This window comes from Diplotaxodon limnothrissa, linkage group LG14 (genome assembly GCF_057381915.1).
Source record: "Diplotaxodon limnothrissa isolate DT_005_m linkage group LG14, D_limnothrissa_male_GT1.1, whole genome shotgun sequence".
Taxonomy (NCBI): Eukaryota; Metazoa; Chordata; class Actinopteri; order Cichliformes; family Cichlidae; genus Diplotaxodon; species Diplotaxodon limnothrissa.
The window spans coordinates 10600274-10619503 of NC_140609.1; the positions used below are offsets into that span (position 1 = coordinate 10600274).

General features: G+C 42.1%; 1 protein-coding gene across 1 annotated transcript in view; it reads right to left on the reverse strand.

Annotated features, from left to right (window-relative positions):
- Positions 1-19230, reverse strand: part of lsamp (limbic system associated membrane protein) — a 241421-nt gene that overhangs the window by 8507 nt on the left and 213684 nt on the right. The window contains exons 5-6 of the mRNA XM_085371524.1: positions 4974-5105; positions 2018-2138 (exon numbers count right to left, since the gene is read on the reverse strand). Coding sequence (XP_085227650.1) covers positions 2018-2138; positions 4974-5105 — 253 coding nt within the window. The remainder of the gene's footprint in view (positions 1-2017; positions 2139-4973; positions 5106-19230) is intronic.

Genomic DNA, 19230 nt, shown 5'->3' on the forward strand with positions numbered 1-19230 from the left:
TTACACCTTTAACCACATATATGCCATATGAGAATCTAAGACTGGGCAACAGCCCATTACATAAAATTGAATTTAAATGCAGATATTATCTGATAATCTGTGTGTGTACGAGGTTAAACTAATTAAGGAGGAAACAAGCGCAGGAGCAAGACCTCCTGTAAAGAATCAGGTAAATAAGACACAACCAGGCAGTAAAATTAAAAAGCCAAGCAAAGATAAATGATATTATTATTGTGCATTAACATCACCATCGTCCAAGGAGAAAGAGCAATAACATTTTCCACTGGCGTAGAGGAAGAAGGGTGCCTTGAATAGGCGCACGGCCAAAATCCTCTGCGGGACAAAACAACTGAGATGGATGAGAGTTGGAAACAACAGATAATGCAAAAATATTTCAGCTACTACCATTAATCTTTCTTTTCAAGCACTGTCATGTGCTTTTTCCTACAGTCTTCGGTGAACTTTTACTGCAGCATGTATTTTTCGTCTTTATTTCTTTTTTCTTATCATTAGCTTGTTCCCGTCGAGCCCTCTGCGTTCCCACACTGACTCAGCCGTTGAGTCTGCAGCTGAGGAGGAAATTTCTCAGGTTATTAAATGACAAGTGTTGAAACTGAGGCACTGGCTTGTCATTCCCTTTGAATGTCATTACATTTCCTTCCTCTTCAAGTGTTTTTCAGGCACACGCATGACACTTAAAAGAGATAGCTTTCCAATAAACATCTGTGTCTGGTCACACAATTGGCAATTTCACAGGAGACAGTACAGTGCAGGGATCCAGATTTCCATTTCAGTGGAATTACTTTCAGTAAAAAAAGAAAAGGAAAAGAGTTTCTGAGATTTTCAGCAGCTACACCATATAAAGTAGCAGCAAGGCCGATCTGGTGTCGTTTTTCTCTTCTCAAAAGAATGTCACAGAAACCACTGCTGCGATGTTCAATTAACAACAGAATAGCAGCAGAGTGAACGATAAAGTGGGTGATTACTCACCAATGAACTACACGGACGATGTTATCAAAGCCAGACAAGGGTGTGACAATGGGGACCACTGTAAGAGCACATTTGACAAAGGAATCAAAGCAATCCATTATAACCACTGGGTCATAATACAGAGCATGCCTAGCACTGAAAATATGAAAAAAACACTTAGAGGCTGAGAAGGGATCAACTCAGGACAAACCATGCAGAACGATACTGATGGAAGCCGTTTTTAATGCACAACAACAAGCAGGACCTTGCTGTTGCCCTGTTATTTAAAGACAGCTCATACAGTGAGTTAATTCATTACTCGCACTTAATTCTTATAAAATCTATTTAGCCTCTATGATTACTTTAGGTGCAAAGCCAACAACCTAAATCAAGTTTTCTGACTGCCTTGGGCCAAGAGAGGTCAAGTCCATTCAGAGTCATTTCCGCACGCTTTCATCAGTTGCCTGTGACCAGCAGCACTTTAGCTGTAACTAATTAATAATGATCAGACATAAAAAGGTTCCAGGACAGGATTGTAATTCACGTCGAGTATGAGCGTTTCAAACATCGTGAAGGCTTTTTTCCAGGACTGTGCAGTTTCCAGTCATTTTAAATGAGAGAAGGTTTTCCGTCTTGAAACACTACAGGAGTTCATTACCATCAGTCAGTGAGTTGCCATGGTTGTTTGTGGTAAGGGAGGCTGATGGCTTGCCCTCTATGTAATGGGTTGTTGGTACACAGCTTGATTGTATGCGCCTGATGTTGTTGTTTCAACTGTATTAATACTTTAGTTCACTCTTAGCCCTTGATTGGTCTTTGTGGAGGCAAAGAAAACACACAGGCTGAGATTACAACCTGAACTTGAGCCACTATGTGAACTCTATTTATCTGCAACTTTAGACTGCCAGCATTTTTCACTGAAATTTGATCTTGACAGCTGAATGTTGTGTTATCTCTCCTTCAAGTCATTGTTTATGCAGTTCTAGTAGTGTGTAGTGTGGTTTGCAGTGTAAAAAAAACAAAAAAAACAAGCGGGTAATGCTTTTACCTTTTATCGTCTCTGTACCATTCGAACTCTGGTGTGGGGACTGCGGTTACTTCACACCGCAGTGTCCCGTTGCGGCCCACGGGAGTCTCGGAGCTCTGGGTTTTCTTTATTGTTGGAGGATCTGCAGAGTCACGCAATGCTGACATAAGTCACACGTTAATGTGTGGGGATAGGTATCTTTGAAATAGTCAGACTAATATAGTGACAAGCATGTCTGAACAGCATTACTAATATACAGTTGTGGTCAGAAGTTTACATACACTCATCATGGGTATAAATGTCGGGGTAATTTGAGTCGTTTAATGACTTCTTTCAACTGTTCTTTTCCAGAGTGGAATGTTTATACAGCACATGTCCTTAATGATTGTAATGACTTAAAGCTCCAACCTCATCTCCACTGAAAATTTGTGGACTGGGCTTAAAAGTAGAGTCTGTGCCAGGAAACCAACCAATTTAAATGAACTCTACCGATTCTGTCAAGAGAAATAACAACCAGAATGCCAGAACCTTGGTAGCATCTGGTTGAGGTGCAATTTGCTTAGGAACATTAAACCAGATATTAGTGGAGGTAAATTCAAAGTAAATCCAAAGTACATTCAAACTTGTGCTCCCAGTTTTTGTAATTAAAAAGTCAAGTCATGAAAAAGAACAGTTCAAAGACATCGTTAAATCCCCAAATGACCTTGACGGTCAAGTCCACAATGACTGTACATAAACTTCTGAGCAGAACTGTGAGTGCGGTGCAAAGGAAATTTGAATTTAATCACAAACACTTGTGAGTTGACTTGATGCATGCTCAATCATCCAGGCAAGTAAAAAGGTTGAATCTGTTCACCTGGACGTTTGCAGTGTTTCCCCAACCTTATAAACAATTTCCCTGCCGGTGACTGATGCCCTCAGGGGTCGGTGCATTGGTGGTTCTTGGTGTCCGGGGCTGGGCGCTCAGGTATGTACCAGCTCACTCCCGGTGGCTACTTGGCGGGGCCTGGCGCCTGTTGCTCGGTCAGGCCTCCTCCGGGGTGCGGGGGGCCCTTGGGCCTCCGGCCTCTGGGCCTGCGGCTCGGTTCACTCTGGCACAGCTGGCTGCCGGCAGTGCTGGCCCCCTCTAGCTTCTGCTCGGTGGCTACTGGGTGACGCCTCGTCTGGGGATCCTCAGCCCTTCCCATGAAGGTGGCACGGATGCCCCTCCGGTGGTCCTCCTTGGGCTCTCGCACTCTGGGGCCTCTGGATGTCTGGGGCCTGGATCTCCTCCATGCCTGCTTCATGCCCTGGGGGACGGGGCTATGGCTCTCTACATCCTCTTGCAGACCATTACATGTGGAAACCATTTGAATACAAGCGCGCTGATCCACACAGGTAGGCACACGGGTGTTCACTGTTCGTAGACTTAAATTACACCTTTCTTGGCTGCTACTTCAAAGCACATTGTGCGCTGTCTGTCCTGCGTGCTGCACAACAACATTGAATATTTAGTATTTACTGCTGTTTACACTTAGCTAGATTAATGCGATGGTGTTGTGTTTAGTATGTTGCTTTGGTTTTTTTTGCTTGTTTTCTATTCTTCTTCTCTCAACAGGTGATCCAGGAGATTTTATTTTATTTTATTTTATTTTTTTCCCTTTCTCACTGTCCCTCTCCCCTTCTGTTTTTCTTTTCCTTCCTCTTTCTTTCTCCTTTTCCTATCCCTCACTCATGTCTGTCCCGTCTGTAACATCTGAAAATAAAATAAATAATAAAAACAAAGGTCGATCAAATGGACCAATACGGCAATGCCACGATGATCCATTTGGCAAAATAAATCCATTGGGTATCCTTGTTGGTCTTCAGACAACAATTCTGATGGCTAAAGAACCAAATGGGACAGGCAAAAAATAAAAAAATAAAAAAATAAACAATTTCTGATCAATGGTCATGATAATTTGCATAATAATCAGTGATGAAGGTACTGATCTTATAGCCCGTTGTTCATTTAGTGCTCTAGGTTCAGTTATTGTGCAAATGTACTGTTTATAAGGTTGGGGAAACCTGCAGTCAGCTGAGACTGAAGAAGTCACTTGAATGAGTGACAAAACATTTCTCCCACTGAAAACGCTGCAAACGTCCAGGTGAACAGAATCAACTTTTTGCGACTTGTGAGTTGAGTGTTTGCCACATTTTGTAGATTCAGTGTAAGATTTTGCTCCAGTTTTAGCTCTCACAGCTCAAAAAACGATGTCAAACAGATTATCCAGGTCTCGATTAATCAGTGAACTTAATCGACTGAGTTCACATTTATCAAGTATATTAGCATTCATCATCCACACATAATCATTTTCCACCCCAATGGCCAAAAATGTGTCCCAAGTGGATTAATGCCCATTTTCCAGTCAGGATAGGAAATGGTTTAATAAAATAATCTTTATCATTTAATTCAGGCACTCAGTGTTGGCTAAAGTGCGGTTTGGGCAAACAGCCATCCATGATTTATTCAGATCAAAGAGAATTCTGTAACTTCTCTTCGGGGGAGGTGTTGGTTTGCGATGGCTCATGAGCTCTTCATCAATCCTGAACAGCCGACGAGTGTATTAACACTTGTCAGGATATAAACCGTGGAAAGGACGTGATTACGTGGTCTTGTTTAGAAGTTTGAAGTATCCTTTAAATGATGATGTGTTATGTGAGAATTACCATGGCAATGACTTCTGCAATCAATGTTACGGAGCTTCTCTTTCTACCTGGACTCATCTTGAGAAGATTGAAGGGTGCTCCAAAACTTTCAACATACGTCCTTCACTCCATGTCATACTGTTACACTCTATATGCTTCTACCCATATGCCTATCCTCCAATCTTGACTTTTATAGGCTTTTATCCACCGAGTGTATCATCATATTAAATGCTTGACATTAAATGTGTCAAGGATATTGATCAGTGTTCAGTTTGGAATAAAGCACGCACTGCGCTCTGTATTTACTTACAGTTGACAATCACATTGACGTATTTGACATCGGGAGTGGCGACGTCGTTGCTGGCCTTACATTCATAGCGGCCTGCTTGGGTTCGCATGATGCCTATAATGTCCAGGTACTCTTCTCCGTCCAACGGCTCGGCTGCAGTGAGACAGAAAGACAAAAGAGGTGGAGGTATGAGTGAAGGAGGTACCAGGGAGAGGAACAAAGAGAGCAGGCAGAGCGGGAGGGTACACAAATTAAAGTGACAGAGAAACTGACTAAATGATGGATTTCTGCTGTATGATCAGTGGTAAAACAATGACTAATGAAGTGCCGTTCAATTTTAAAAGGAACAGCTCAACATATTGTGGAAATTGATACTGCTGTTATTTTCGAAGCCAAAAGCCTAGCTTAGCAAAAAAGATGAAAACAGCAGAAAACAGCAAGTCTTAAGCTCAATAATTAACATGCCCTATTTTATTTGCGTTAAACCCGAGGTGTTCTCATCCGAATGCATCAAATACGGCTGTTCTGTCAGATGCACAAGGTTTTCCTTGGCATTAGTGACGCATAAGCTGCGTAGATGTGGGGTTTGTGTCCCATTTGGAAGCTCGCTGTTCACTTATTCATTGCTTTTTACTTTTGCTTTGACTCCTTGGGAATGTTTCGGCAAAAAATAATAATAAAATAAGATTGTGAGGTTTCAGGCAAGAAAAAGTACATGGTTAAATTTTGGAAAAGACACTATGCACGGACATGGTTAAGCTAGTGTGCAGGTTCATGTAGGGTTCAAGCAAGGGATTCCAACATTTGCTCAACAACAGTTGTTGCTGTAAAAATTGCCATATTGAGTATTCAAACAAATTTGTATGTCATGTGAGTGGAGAATGTGTTGCCACTTCCAACAATCATGAACCTACGTGTGCTCTACAAGAGAGCCTCTGTCCTGTGCTGTGGAAAAAACAGAGCAAGCACAAGCAAGCGAAACAAGCTGAGATCCTGTTCTGTACTGAAGACTTCTGAGGCCTGGATTGTTTAGCACAAGATGATTACCGGCTAAGGAAGCAATATAAGGCAATCAAACAAAATTATTAAAAATTTTTCAAAGTCTTTTTTAACAGAGCATGGGATTTTCACCATAGCATTTCTAAACATCCTACTTTTCCTTAAAAGGCAAATTTAAAAATATATTTTTACACAATAAAAGAATTATTTCAGAAAAAACCCAAATTACCAGAATCTATATTATTAGCCCTCTTAAACAACTGACCCTTTTAGTGAGCCAGAGCACAAACCACTGCCATGAAGTGCTTAAACTTTATAATGCTCAAAGCTTAAGTTAAAAATGAGTGTTATTTTCCAATTTACACATAGTATCAAAACTTCAGCGACAGTTTGAGCTGTTAGTTAGAAAGTATCAAATTTGTCAAAGACAAAAGAAATCAGTTTAGACTTGAGAAAAAGAACCGCTGATGTTCATAAAGCAGGAGATGGATCCACAGAGTTGTCACAGAGTTTCCAAGTGTCAACTGAGGTGAGAAGTATCATGGAGAAATTCAAAGAAAGCCACGCAGAAGTAGGAAGCCAAAAATTTCAAAGACTGGAAGTGGGAATCTCATCAAAGTGGAAGGAATCATGAAGGAAGAAATATGTGAACATGTCAAGCAATCAGCAGCAAAACTGAGTCTGGGTGGTCACTTTGTCTTCCAACATGACTATGACCCAAAATATACGTCGCTGCCAGTGAAGAACTAAGTTTAGCTAACAATGGGACTCGTCTCCACAACATGCTCCTTACAAAATGGCAGTATTTGTTTCCCTGGGTACGAGAAGGGCCTCTTGAAAGTTGTGTTGCTGCTTTTTCTTTGATGAGCTCAGTGTGGGAAGTCTGCTTTCAGCCAAGAAACAGCCAGCTCAGATAGCCAAAAAGCTGCATGGAGCCACATGGCATTACATACAGTCACTTTACTGAATGTGTGACGCTCCTGTGTGCAGTTTATTTAAGCCTTTTTTAATATACGCTCAGACTATATGATTTTTTCCCCCATAGTTTACATAACAACCAACAAAACAGAATTCACCAGTGTTTTCATGATATACGATTTAATAAGATTACTGCCATTATTTTGCCGCCCACTCCACCACGCTTTGCATGGCCACGTTTAGAATGAAAGGCAAAATGGCCAATCTGACTCAGATATTAAATATACTAGAAGCTTTGGGGCTCAAATATTATGCAATGTATGTATTTCTTTCCAACTTTGTCTTATTTCACATTTCAAGGTGATATGACATATATCTTCAAAGGTGACAGCCTGCTTATGTGAAGTGTTCGTAGCTGCACTAATTAGCCACACTTGGGAAACGGAGATGTAGAACTAGGCAGTGAACACACACACACACACACACCCGCTGCAACTCGAGAAAGAGAGACAAAGCCTTCTCATTTCCACACACCTGGTCAGTCACAAAGGGGTGCCTGTGGGATTTTTGGATTTGCAGGAATTGTCATGTACGGCGTCCCAATTGGACCAGTAAACAGGTATTTGTAGCCACACATCACACATGCACTGCACTCACACCATAAATTTGTTTGAGGCTCACTCAAGAAAAAGGCCTAAATAAATAAGGGACAATTTTAAATTATAGGATGCGTTCATGCTCATATTCCACAACAGAAGCAAAATTTAAATTCACAGTCGGCTCATGCTCAAAAATTCCAACTGACTTAGATGGACTGTACAGGTGAAAGTGCAGCTAATATTCAACAATTTGTTACGCAGACTTGAATTAGTTGCTTTGTCTGAAAGCTTCAATTAAGGTAGGAATGGGCATCTGCAAATGTCGGACAAAGTGTGTGAACAGAGTGCACAGAGACTACCAGAGAGATATCTGACTAATTGTTTAACGAGCAATCCGGCTAATTACCCATGTAAAGAACACAGTGGCTCGGCATCTCATTAGCAAAGATCTGCTATGTCTTATTAGAGATCTATGGGTGGGGTCAGGAGGTAACAATGGCACATTCTTTGATGTGCTACCATGCTAACTGTGTTTCATCTTCAGTCATAGAGGTGGTGCTATCATTGTGTGTAATATCACAATTAATTCATGTGTTGAATGTGTGGCATCGGAACTAACTGGACTGATATGTGATAATTTGGGTCTAAACAAAAAACAAACAAAAATAACAAGCTTTACTTCAGTATCCATTCTACACATCTACACCTCGTGGTAAATGAAGTTTTAGGAAATTGCAGTAACTTCTTGAAAAAGCAGATGAACCAAAAGTTCAGATCTTGGTGAATTTCTTCTTCTTCAAAAAAGATGCAATTATCTGCATTGGAGAGGGACTCTCCGAGGACCAAGAGAAATATAATATCTACTACAACATCGACTGATACTTCACTTAATCTAAAAAGAAATGTGGGATGATGGAATTGTGGTGGTGGAAATAAATTGCAGAGGGGAGATCTCAAGGGTGAGTGAGAAAATGCGCTGTTTGTAACAACAGTAAATGTCAGCGGTCTCAGCTGTGGGCGAGACCACGCTAAAGTTTGCAGCGAGGGGGCTTCAGGCTCTGTGAAACCCAGAACCGCTCACCCTGAGAAACACTGAGAAAGTGTCAGGGACTCTGACACGGGAGGTTAGTCAAACAATGGGAGTTTTGCTTTTGACATCTCTGCGATAAATCTCAGAGAAAAACCCCAGGTAATGACTACTGCATAGAAATTAGTCGCATTATTTTATGCCTTCAGATATCTATAACCCAGTGTGCAGTTTCAATATTTGAAACTGAGAGAAAGCTAAATGATTAAATCAGCTGCTTAATGGAGATGGAGGTCAGCTGAGATTCAATATTATCTGACGTTGATTGAAAGATCAGTGGGATCGTGATCAAAGTCTAAGCCACATCATATTCAGCCCTCCCTGGACGAACTGTCAGAGCAATGTTATTGGAGAGGTATGATTGAAAATCTGTTGCCATGGAAATTGTCTTGAAGCTCACTATCTTCTTCAGCACTTTGGTTTTCAGTGCTGGGTGGGTGGGGGGACCAGGTGAATGCAAAAGATCAAAGAAAAGAGACAGAAAGTGAAGAGAGGAGCAAATTTGAACAAGATGAGAGGAAGTAGCTAGACTAGTTAAAATGTAGAAATGAACTGTCACCAGTCTAACCTGGAGTGTATAAAGAGGAACTCAATCACTTTCATTAATGGAACGAGACGTATTGTGTAAAGAAACAATTAATTACATTTCACACATCTTTGTCTGCGCCCACAGGAGAATACATCCTACACACTGAGCGAGCGCGTCACATGTTATCTATTTAATGAAGCGTAATGAAGATAGATTGGCTAATCTTGTCTAAGGGGAATTGATTTGAGTGTGTGTACAATCTCAGCGCATGTGTACATACACGTGCCCACGCTGCGTGCAGAGGCGTAATGTCTCTATGGTGAGTATGAAGCCTGCACGCATGAATTCAGGGGTGAACAGAGATTTCCTTGAAGGTTTTTCAGGGAGCACCGAGAGCGGGGACTGACTCAAAAGTGTGCACATTAGAAAAGCCCCATGAAACCTGGCATTACACTATATTATATCATCACATTTCTATGATAATCTGGATAGTAGAGAGTGAGTGGGTGTCAGATAGGAAAGGAATACATTAAGTAAGGCAAGGTCATGCCGTGAATGTATTTTGAATACTTGCTTTACCTAAATGAAGCATTTTCTCCTGCAGTATACACAAGGATGACACTGATGTTATGGTTTACTTTGTGTGCTAGCACGCTCACATTTCTAAAAATTACCATTAAAGACTGAACACAGCTGAGGCTAACGGGAATTTGGTCATAAACCAGACAGGGGATCTAAAATGTAATCGTTCGCTGTGCATCACAAATGTCTATCATCAACCTGATCTTTCCACTGTTTACTGTTATATTGAAACATTTAGCATCAGAGCTAAGCTATGCATGGCTAGAAAGATCACTTGTACTGTATATTCACATATATCTGTCATGGTCCGGGTGTGTGCCAGTGTGTCTCCCTCCGAGCCGGCATCTCCACCCCTGGGAGGAGCCTCAGTGTTTTGCTGATCGCTCACACCTGTGGGTAATTTAGCCGGGGACTCATAAGGCCAGCGCACTCAACCTCTCTTCGCCAGATTCTCAGCTAACACCAGTCAGTGCAGGCCACCACCATGATTCCGCATGCACTTTGTGAATCACCTCGTCTCATTGTGTGTTTGTCTCATTGTGCGTCTTTTTCATAGCCACACCAAGCTGCCAAACACTAATCTCTGCCGAAGAGCTCCAACCCGGATACTGGACCACCTGACAGTCCCACAGGCTGTTCACCCGAACCACCTACCTGCCTCTCTGCCTCCACGCCAGGAGTTTTGGACCACACACCCGGACCACTCACCCCTCCACGTCATCTCCGACCACCCGCGGCAAGTACGCAGTACGAAGAAGGATTTTGAACAAACAGCGTATCCATATGTCTCCTTATCCATACCTGAACGTCTGTACTCTGTTTACAGTGACCCTGACCCTTTTCCTGGACCTAGTGTGACTCGGTCTCCAGCCCAATCCCCGGAACTGCTGTTCCCACTGACCAGGACCAGACTGTTACTTAGCCCAGGCGGCTTAAGACCCCTGTTGATTCAGTTGTGGCACTTCGTACTTGTTAAACTCACTTTCCTGTTTATGAATATTTTCTGAGTAATTAAACATCGTCTCTAAAACTACTTACGTGCTGTTCAGCGTCCTGCATTTGAGTCCTGTCACCTTTTGAAGCGGCCTCGGCCGTGACAATATCACCCTTTTTGATGTTCAGAAGTTATTGTTATACTAATTCTTCTGCCTGTAATTGCTGAAAGTACTTATATCAACATTTGATAAATGCTGTATTATCTGACTAACCCAAGACAGGAGTTATAGCTAGCTATAGCTAATAGCGTCACTGACAGCCAGTAAAAGTTACTTCACAGCCGAGAATGTTTCCAACCTATAGCAATATACTTGCTTCTTGATAACTCCCGAGATAAAAACTAAAACAGGAAAATTCTGAACTAGTTTTAGATTTTGAAAGCAAACACAGACAATTTACTAATTTATCATAAAAAACAAGCTAATAATTTGTATATCTACTTCCACAAATAAGAATAACAAGACAGACTAAATGTTTGCCTTCTGGTTTCACCATATCACAGAAGTACCAATTATTAGCTTTAACAGAGCTACAATGACAGTTGGCAATAATTGTCATTAAATCTACGGTAAATTAGGATTTACCAACTAACTGTAAGCTTTCAGCTGCTACGCTGCAAATGGCAATTATGTAAATGTAAGTGAGGCCTTCAGATTTCATGAAACACTTTGATATTGATGTTCTGCTTGAAAAAATACTTTAATATCTCATAGCTGTTGGCTATTTTGCACAATTTAGATAAGTAAACATTTGAGCCTCTTTTGAAATATAGCATGCGTGTTGATACATTTAAATAAATAACGTTTTGTTGACCTTTTCATAACATGGAAAGTTATTGCATTCCTGTATTTCTTCAGTTTCCAGTTTCCAGACAGCAATTATTATATAGAGCCTCCTTATATAGAGGAGTAACTGGTAAAAACTTTCTTGTTTAAACCTCTTGGATGAAATGTGAGTTATCAACATGCCAAGGTCTATTGCTCACTACAACCTTCAGACAAAAAATGGACACTAATGACTGTTAAACCATAATAGAGAAAAAAATAAATTTTTTACATGTACAAGATAAAGTACATGAAGCCTGAAGCTTTCTAATTACTGAAACATTAATTAAATGCAAAAAATGTCCTGTTTCCAACTGTCAAAGGGCAGGCAGCAGGATAGGAATTGTTGCATTCATTGATTTTGAAAACACCAAAACGTTTTACTTGACTAAAATAAAACTAAAAACTAGGCTTGTAAAATTTCTCTACAAAGTCCATCCATCCATCCATCAGTCTGAGTTAAGGTCACAGGAGCAGCAGTCACCTCCTCTAGCTTTTCTGGGGGAACACCAAGGCATTTCCAAGCTAGCTGAGATATGTCCTCTGGAACACAAACTTGGAGTAATTAGGACCCTACACCACCGGGCAGAACATGTTCCTTCTAAGCCTGAAGGAAGGAACACATGCATGTAAAGGAAGCACTCAAAACTTGCAGCTATCCTAAATGGGCGTTTTTACAGTCAGCAAAGAGGCACAGAAAAGAAGATCAGACACCAGCGAGTGAGGATAAGAAAGACAGACGCAACAACATTGTCATCCCCTATGTAGCCGGTGTATCAGAGAAACTCAGGAGAGTTTTCTCCAAGCACGACATCCCAGTGTACTTCAGATCCAGCAACATGCTCAGAGAGAAACTGGTTCACCCGAAAGACAAAACTCCAAAACACAGACTTAACAATGTGGTGTATGCTGTACAGTGCAGCGAGGAATGCTCAGACCTCTACATTGGAGAGACCAAACAGCCACTTCACAAGCGCATGGCACAACACAGAAGAGCCACCTCCACAGGACAAGACTCAGCAGTCCATCTGCATCTTAACCCTTTAAGACCTACCATAGAACCAAGTCCGCCAGAGCTTATATTATATTTTTACATGCTGTGGAGCCATTTTTGGGAGCATTTCAAGTTGCTATACATCAATACAACCATTATAGCCCAGATTCTAATAATATGTATTCATTAAGTGCATAGTAATTACATAAATTGCAAAAAAGTGCAATAAACTACAAAAAAATTGAAAATCGTTTTTGATTTTTTAACATATATTTGTAGTTAGAGAAATTTAAGAGGCTTATCCCTCAAAACTGTAAATACAAAAAAGTTGCACAAAATAGTTTCCCACCACAGGAAATTTATTTTGAGTGTCTTCATAGTTTTATTTTTGAAATACACCAATTTTTATACACTGCAGGAAAAACGAAAATAAATATTATACTGCAAATTTGCAAAAAAGCAGCATATGCATCAAAATAAACTATTTCCAGCAGTGCAATATGAGTCCTAAGCATCCCAGAAACGACACAGAAAGTCATAAAGTCAAAGATAACGTTTAAAAAGAGCAGTATAGGCCCTGAGGCCCTGATCGCAAAAAAGACTACATTTCCGCGAAAATGACGTCACTTCCGGTTTCGGGCAGGTAATGCGGAAATGCAAAAGTTCGCGCTGACATCTATTCCAACGTAGGAAGTGTTATGGACAGCTGATCGGATCGGTAAAGTGTGTTTCTGGAATATTATGTTTTTGTTGCTGCAAGTGCTTTTTATGCAGTTTTTGCAAAGCTATATGTGGAAGGAAACCGTGACCTAGGACAAGCTGATGGCATCAGATGTAAGTACAACTCCTCCGGTTTCATATGCAAAAAAATTTTTTGTGCTAGCTTACGTGGTTGCAGTGCTACTGGGATTTAAAAAATAGTTACGCATAACAGAGCGTTCCCGCTCCGATCGGCTCTAAAGGGTTAAGGATAAAGGACACTCTTTCGAGGATGCCAACGTTCATATTTTGGACAGAGAGGACAGATGGTTTGAAAGAGGAGTGAAAGAAGCCATTTATGTCCACTGTGAGCGACCATCTTTGAACAGAGGCGGTGGTTTATGACACCAACTCTCTGCCATCTATAATCCAGTTTTTGAGTTCCCTCCCCAGACGCCTTAACGCCCACTCACATCCTGGGCCATCTGACCTCAGGATGATAGGGTGGGGCCAGGTTTCACAATGAACTCACCCAAAACCCTGGCTGATTGTGACCCACACCCGCTTTCACACCTTGGCTCATGGGATTAGGTAGAGGATGGTCAGGGGGTCCTTTGTCCCTCTTTGGGGGGAAACTCCCACTGGGTTTAAATCTGGGACTCTCCACCATTTGACCCTTAGAACTGAAGAAGCTTCTCGGATGAGAGGTGAAACGTCTTCAAGCAACTCAAAGAAGTCCATACGCTTTTCTTTCCAAGCTCCTTAGACTACCTGATTGTTTCTTAGCCTAATAGCAGAGAGGTGTATGATGAATGTTGGTTACTTTATAATTTAGCGATGCAGATTATTGATAGCCAGGGCATTTGAAGACCTGCCTCCTCCAGTGTGTGTGCGTGTGTATGTGTGATAGACACTGCCAAAAGGGATGGTGGACTATTAATCACAGCCTACTCTTTTGCAGGCACAGTTATTTATAACTTATAATGCTGCGTTATCACTTTCTGACCAAACCTACCAGAACCCAGGACCACTACAAACATCACCATGGGCAACATGGTGATTACTACATGACTAAAAATGGAGCGAAACCTGGTTTATGTTTCAACTAAGTTGTGTTTTGGGGGGATTTGAATCTGTTAATACTGTAGTAGAGTATTTAGCATGTTGGGGAGAAAACTGGTATAGTGTGGAGCAAATGACATCTTGTGCACTTGCAACAACAATTAGTGTACTCAGAACAGTTACAAGTGGCTCCAAAAAAAATACCCTTTTCCCTCTTTTCTCTCTATGGCTGCTGACCGGCTAGCAAGGGATTTACAAAAAGATCTCTGTGATTTGAACTAAATCATTCCACTGAAAGGAACTTCATCGACAGGTGGCTCGTTTTCAAGTGACAACCAGCTGGTTTTCATCTCAAGATCTACTAAAAGCTCTCGCAACTGTTAGTTTCAAAGTGGATGCATGTGCAGTCACAAAGAGATTGCACAAATGTGACCAGCATGTGCGGTGGAGGCTTTGCTTTAATGGTTTGTCACCACACATGCAGACAAATAGCATACATTTTTGAATCTCATGCTACGGACAGTTAAGTCAAAGATGGGGACATGTTTGCCACAGACAAAACACAGCTTTCCAGGAAGTGAACTTTACACCGAATGTGAGGCACAGTGGTAAAAATGTAATGAGATGGAGCTCCGATACTCCCTCAAAGACTAAGCAATGAATTCAACAACAAATTGAGCATCATCAAATGGTGCTTTGAGATAACGTCAGACCATCTGTCTGACAGCTGAAAGTTAACCCAGAAATTTATCTTTCCAAAGAATAATGACCCCAGCCACACCAGCACACAAACTCAACGGCTCAAAGAGAAGAAATGTAGGTTTATTGAGTGCCCCAGTTAAAAAAAGCCCATGTGTGAATCAAACTCGGATGTTGCGCAGGGAGACAAAACAGACGCGAGAGAAACCACAAATATTTTGCAGCTGAAGGAATTTTTCACGAAAGCCTTTCATAAAACTGCTGTCAGAGTCTGATGGATGACAATTTTAGAACACCTGCAAAAATGTGTTTCTGCTAAAGGGTTAATCCCAGCATCTGAGGTTAAGGTCGAACTTATGTCAAGTCAAGTCAACTTTATTTGTCAATTCTGCCACATGTACAGGACATACACAGAATAGAAATTGCGTTACTCTCAAACCCTAGTGATTAGAAAAATGCAAATAAAATAATTAAAAAGTAAAAATTTAAATAAATACAATACAATTTTACGTATAACAAAAAAAAAAAAGCTATGCAATATACAATATACAATATTCAAGTAAGAAGGCATAGTGGTGCAAAATAGGCAAATAGTGCAAATGGAGATTTAGTAGTATACGGTAAGAGATAGTGTAACAACAAAGTCTTATGAGGTAATGGCAGTCCAATGCTCCACAAAGTGACTGGAGCAGGCCAGTGAGTGCGTCAGAGAGTGAGTGTGTGTGTGTGTGTGACAGAGTTCAGTGAGACCGTGGTGGAGAAGAGGGGAGAGGGGGGCAGAATCGGGAGGGAGTTTAGCTTCCTGACAGCCTGATGGATGAAGCTGTCCTTCAGTCTGCTGGTCCTGGCCTGGAGACTCCGCAGTCTCCTCCCTGACGGCAGCAGCTTGAAGAAGCTTTGCATTGGGTGCGTGGGATCAGCCGCTATGCAAAGGGCTTTTTTAGTGAGACGGGTGCTGTAAATGTCCTGGAGGGAGGGGAGAGAGACACCAATGATCCTCTCTGCAGCTCTCACTATGCGTTGGAGGGTTCTATGGCAGGACGCATTGCAGGCTCCAAACCACACAGTGATGCAGCTCGACAGGATGCTCTCGATGGTGCCTCTGTAGAAAGTGTACATGATGGGGGCTGGAGCTCCTGCTCTTCTTAGTTTGCGGAGAAAGAAGAGACGCTGCTGTGATTTCTTGGCCAGTGCTGTGGTGTTGTACGTCCAGGAGAGATCCTCTGTGATGTGCACACCCAAGAACTTGGTGCTGCTCACTCTCTCCACAGACGCTCCGTCAATGGTCAGAGGAGCATGTTGGGTGTGCATTCTCCTGAAGTCCACAACAATCTCCTTCGTCTTCTCCACATTCAGAGAGAGATTGTTGTCAGCACACCACGTGGCCAGGCGTCTCACCTCACTTCTGTAGTCGGTCTCATCCCTGTTGCTAATGAGACCCACCACCGTTGTGTCGTCCGCAAACTTGATGAAGAGGTTGGAGCTGTGTGATGGAGTGCAGTCATGGGTCAGCAGAGTGAAGAGGAGGGGGCTCAGCACACATCCCTGCGGGGCCCCCGTGTTTAAAATGATGGTGCTGGATGTATTACTGCCGACCCGTACTGCTTGAGGTCTTCCGGTGAGGAAATCCAACAGCCAGTTGCACAGTGAGGTGTTGAGCCCCAGCTGGACCAGTTTTTGAGTGAGCTGTTGGGGGATTATAGTGTTGAATGCTGAACTGAAGTCTATGAACAGCATTCGAACATATGAATCTTTTTTGTCCAGGTGTGTGAGTGCTGAGTGGAGTGCAGTGGAGATGGAGATGCAGTGGAGATGGAGATGCATGTATATGTTATATCTGTACATTCTTTTGTAAACCCAGGATACGCTTAGGTTTCTTTTTTTATTTCTTCAAATGGCTGTGAAAAACTCCTGAGAGTGAAGGCTTTTTTGGCAGCACAAACACTAAAACTACATCTTGTGTTTTTGTTCCAAGCTCACACATATATGTGCCTCCCCTTGCACCTGTAATATCTCTGAATACAGGTCAGAGTTGATCCCCTGCCTGAAATGCCTTTGCTACAAGTCTATTGATTACATTTCCTTAGTGAGAGTGTTTCTTTCCAACTTTTCTCCCAGTGCACTTGGAGTGGGGGCATTTGGTGCGCCGGTAGCCTTGAGCTGCTCTAACAATAGAATGCTCGATGAGAAACATGGAGGGAATAGGTGGTGGATTGTTCTCTATATGCACAACAGATCAATGAACAACACTGGGAAGCAGCTATTATTTTTCCAGTGAAAATGCTAAGTGTCATGATTTGTTCCTGTTTTCTTCTTATTATTAAGACATATTGGATTTTAGGAGCTACTGCTGCTCTTAGGGAGAAACTATTTCCTGATCAAAGGGAACTCTATACCATAACGGCTAAAATCTAAACCTAAAATTAAATTACCTTTGCTGATGTGCTTGGTGACTGGAAACCGCTTCTTTGATAAGCACTGTTTCAGGGAGGAATTGGAAAGTAATACCTCTGCCGTGTGAATTTGGACTGCAGCGGACGTAACCCCCCTCAAAGATGCACGAAAACAACAGGATACTGTAAATGGAAAGCGTGAAATGATGGAGAATTACAGGAAGCATCTGCGAATGATTAAGTTATACAGCAAGCTGCATTACAGCTGCCCGCAGTTGAGAAGTGATGCCCTAAATGGAGCACCCGAGCCAGCTCGTCTCCCCTGCCGTCATCGTTTTAAAGCATGTGAAATTTGGTGGAAAACTCGACTGGAAAGTGAAGAAAAAGCCTGTGTCCCAGGTGTGTAAAGCATTCAGTGTTTGTGCTCATAGCTGAGCGCATCAGCTGAATGCAGATCAGTTACTGATTTCTTTAATAACAAAATTGAAAGCTGGTCTTTAAGCTGGTATTTAACTACTTCTCGGACACTGAGCTCAAATTGTTTTTCTGCCATTCTCTAATTTGCGATGCAGCCATTCTGAAAAGACAATGCACATAATTACCCACATTTTACTGTCGAGAGCCCCTGCGGCCTCTGGGACATGCAACAGTGGGATTTCTGGGAGCAAGTTGGGACGAGTTGAGCAGCTTGGAAGAAGTGCACTTCAGCAAATGCGTGCCGGATACTGATTTGCATTGTTTGCAAAGTTTGCACGAACAACTTGAGGTTTTCCATATCAATTAAAGCACTTTGCAGGGGTGAGGGACTGCTTAGGGATGGACACAACCGGAAAACATTGTGCACCCCCCCCCCGCCCTACCTTTTCAAGTAAGGGATGGGAGAGGAAGCAGGGGAAGATGGAGAGTGGCAGTGGGGTAGTGAGGAGGATGTGGACGAGGGATGTGAATCGCACAGCGGCGAGCAAACTTCTGCTGGATTGCGCTCATTTGCATGTCCTCATGCATCATTCATCGGCGCCGCTTCGCCACGGCGCGAAACATTACATTTATTTTGCAAATGCTAATTTATGTTAAGCAGCTGATTTGAGAAACTTCAGAGTCAAGTAGCATAAAAGACCCCGCGACATTTATTTTCTTTTGTCTGCACGAGCGCGACAGCACGCCCGTGCCCATGTATGCGCACCTACCCATGATCACCCCTTTAACTCTGCGTGTGAGAGTGTGTGCGTGCATTTGAGCGTGTGTGCGATTGTGTTTGGACAGTTGGTCCTGGCTTTATCTAACACAGCCACATGGCAGCTATCTATCTGTCGGGAGTCGCTGTGATTTAAATGATGGGTCAGCACATAATTACTGAATAACTATTCTCATCAACAGATTTCTTGCAGCGGAGATAATGAAAACACGAGCGGCTCAGAAAGTAAACGAGTTTTTTATGACAGTGTGTTGCCAAAAACAAATGCCTGATGAAATGCAAATATCTTTCCATGGGGCACAATGCTGCGATCTTCTTAAAAGTTTCAATGCATATGATTTCTGTGTGTCTGACATTGTCTTCCAATGACAAATGCCCTTTAATGTCAATGAAGATCTTATGCTTTTCCTACAGCATAAAAATTCATGTTTTTTTTAAGCGAACACTCCAATGTCTCTCTCTCTCTTTCTCTCTCTCTATAAATATAGATATATATATTGAGTCTTTGAGTGACTTCTTGTATTAATGTGCTGTGCTTTGTCAGCTGAATTCTAATGTCCTATTGTTCTTGGCAGCAAGAAGCCCTACGGTACATGAGCGATAGCTCATCGGCAGTCCGAGGACAAAAGGAGAACTTCCACTTCTGTTCACAGCCGTTTGCCACCACTGCTGCTGGCAGTGCAGAAATAACACAGGAGTTGG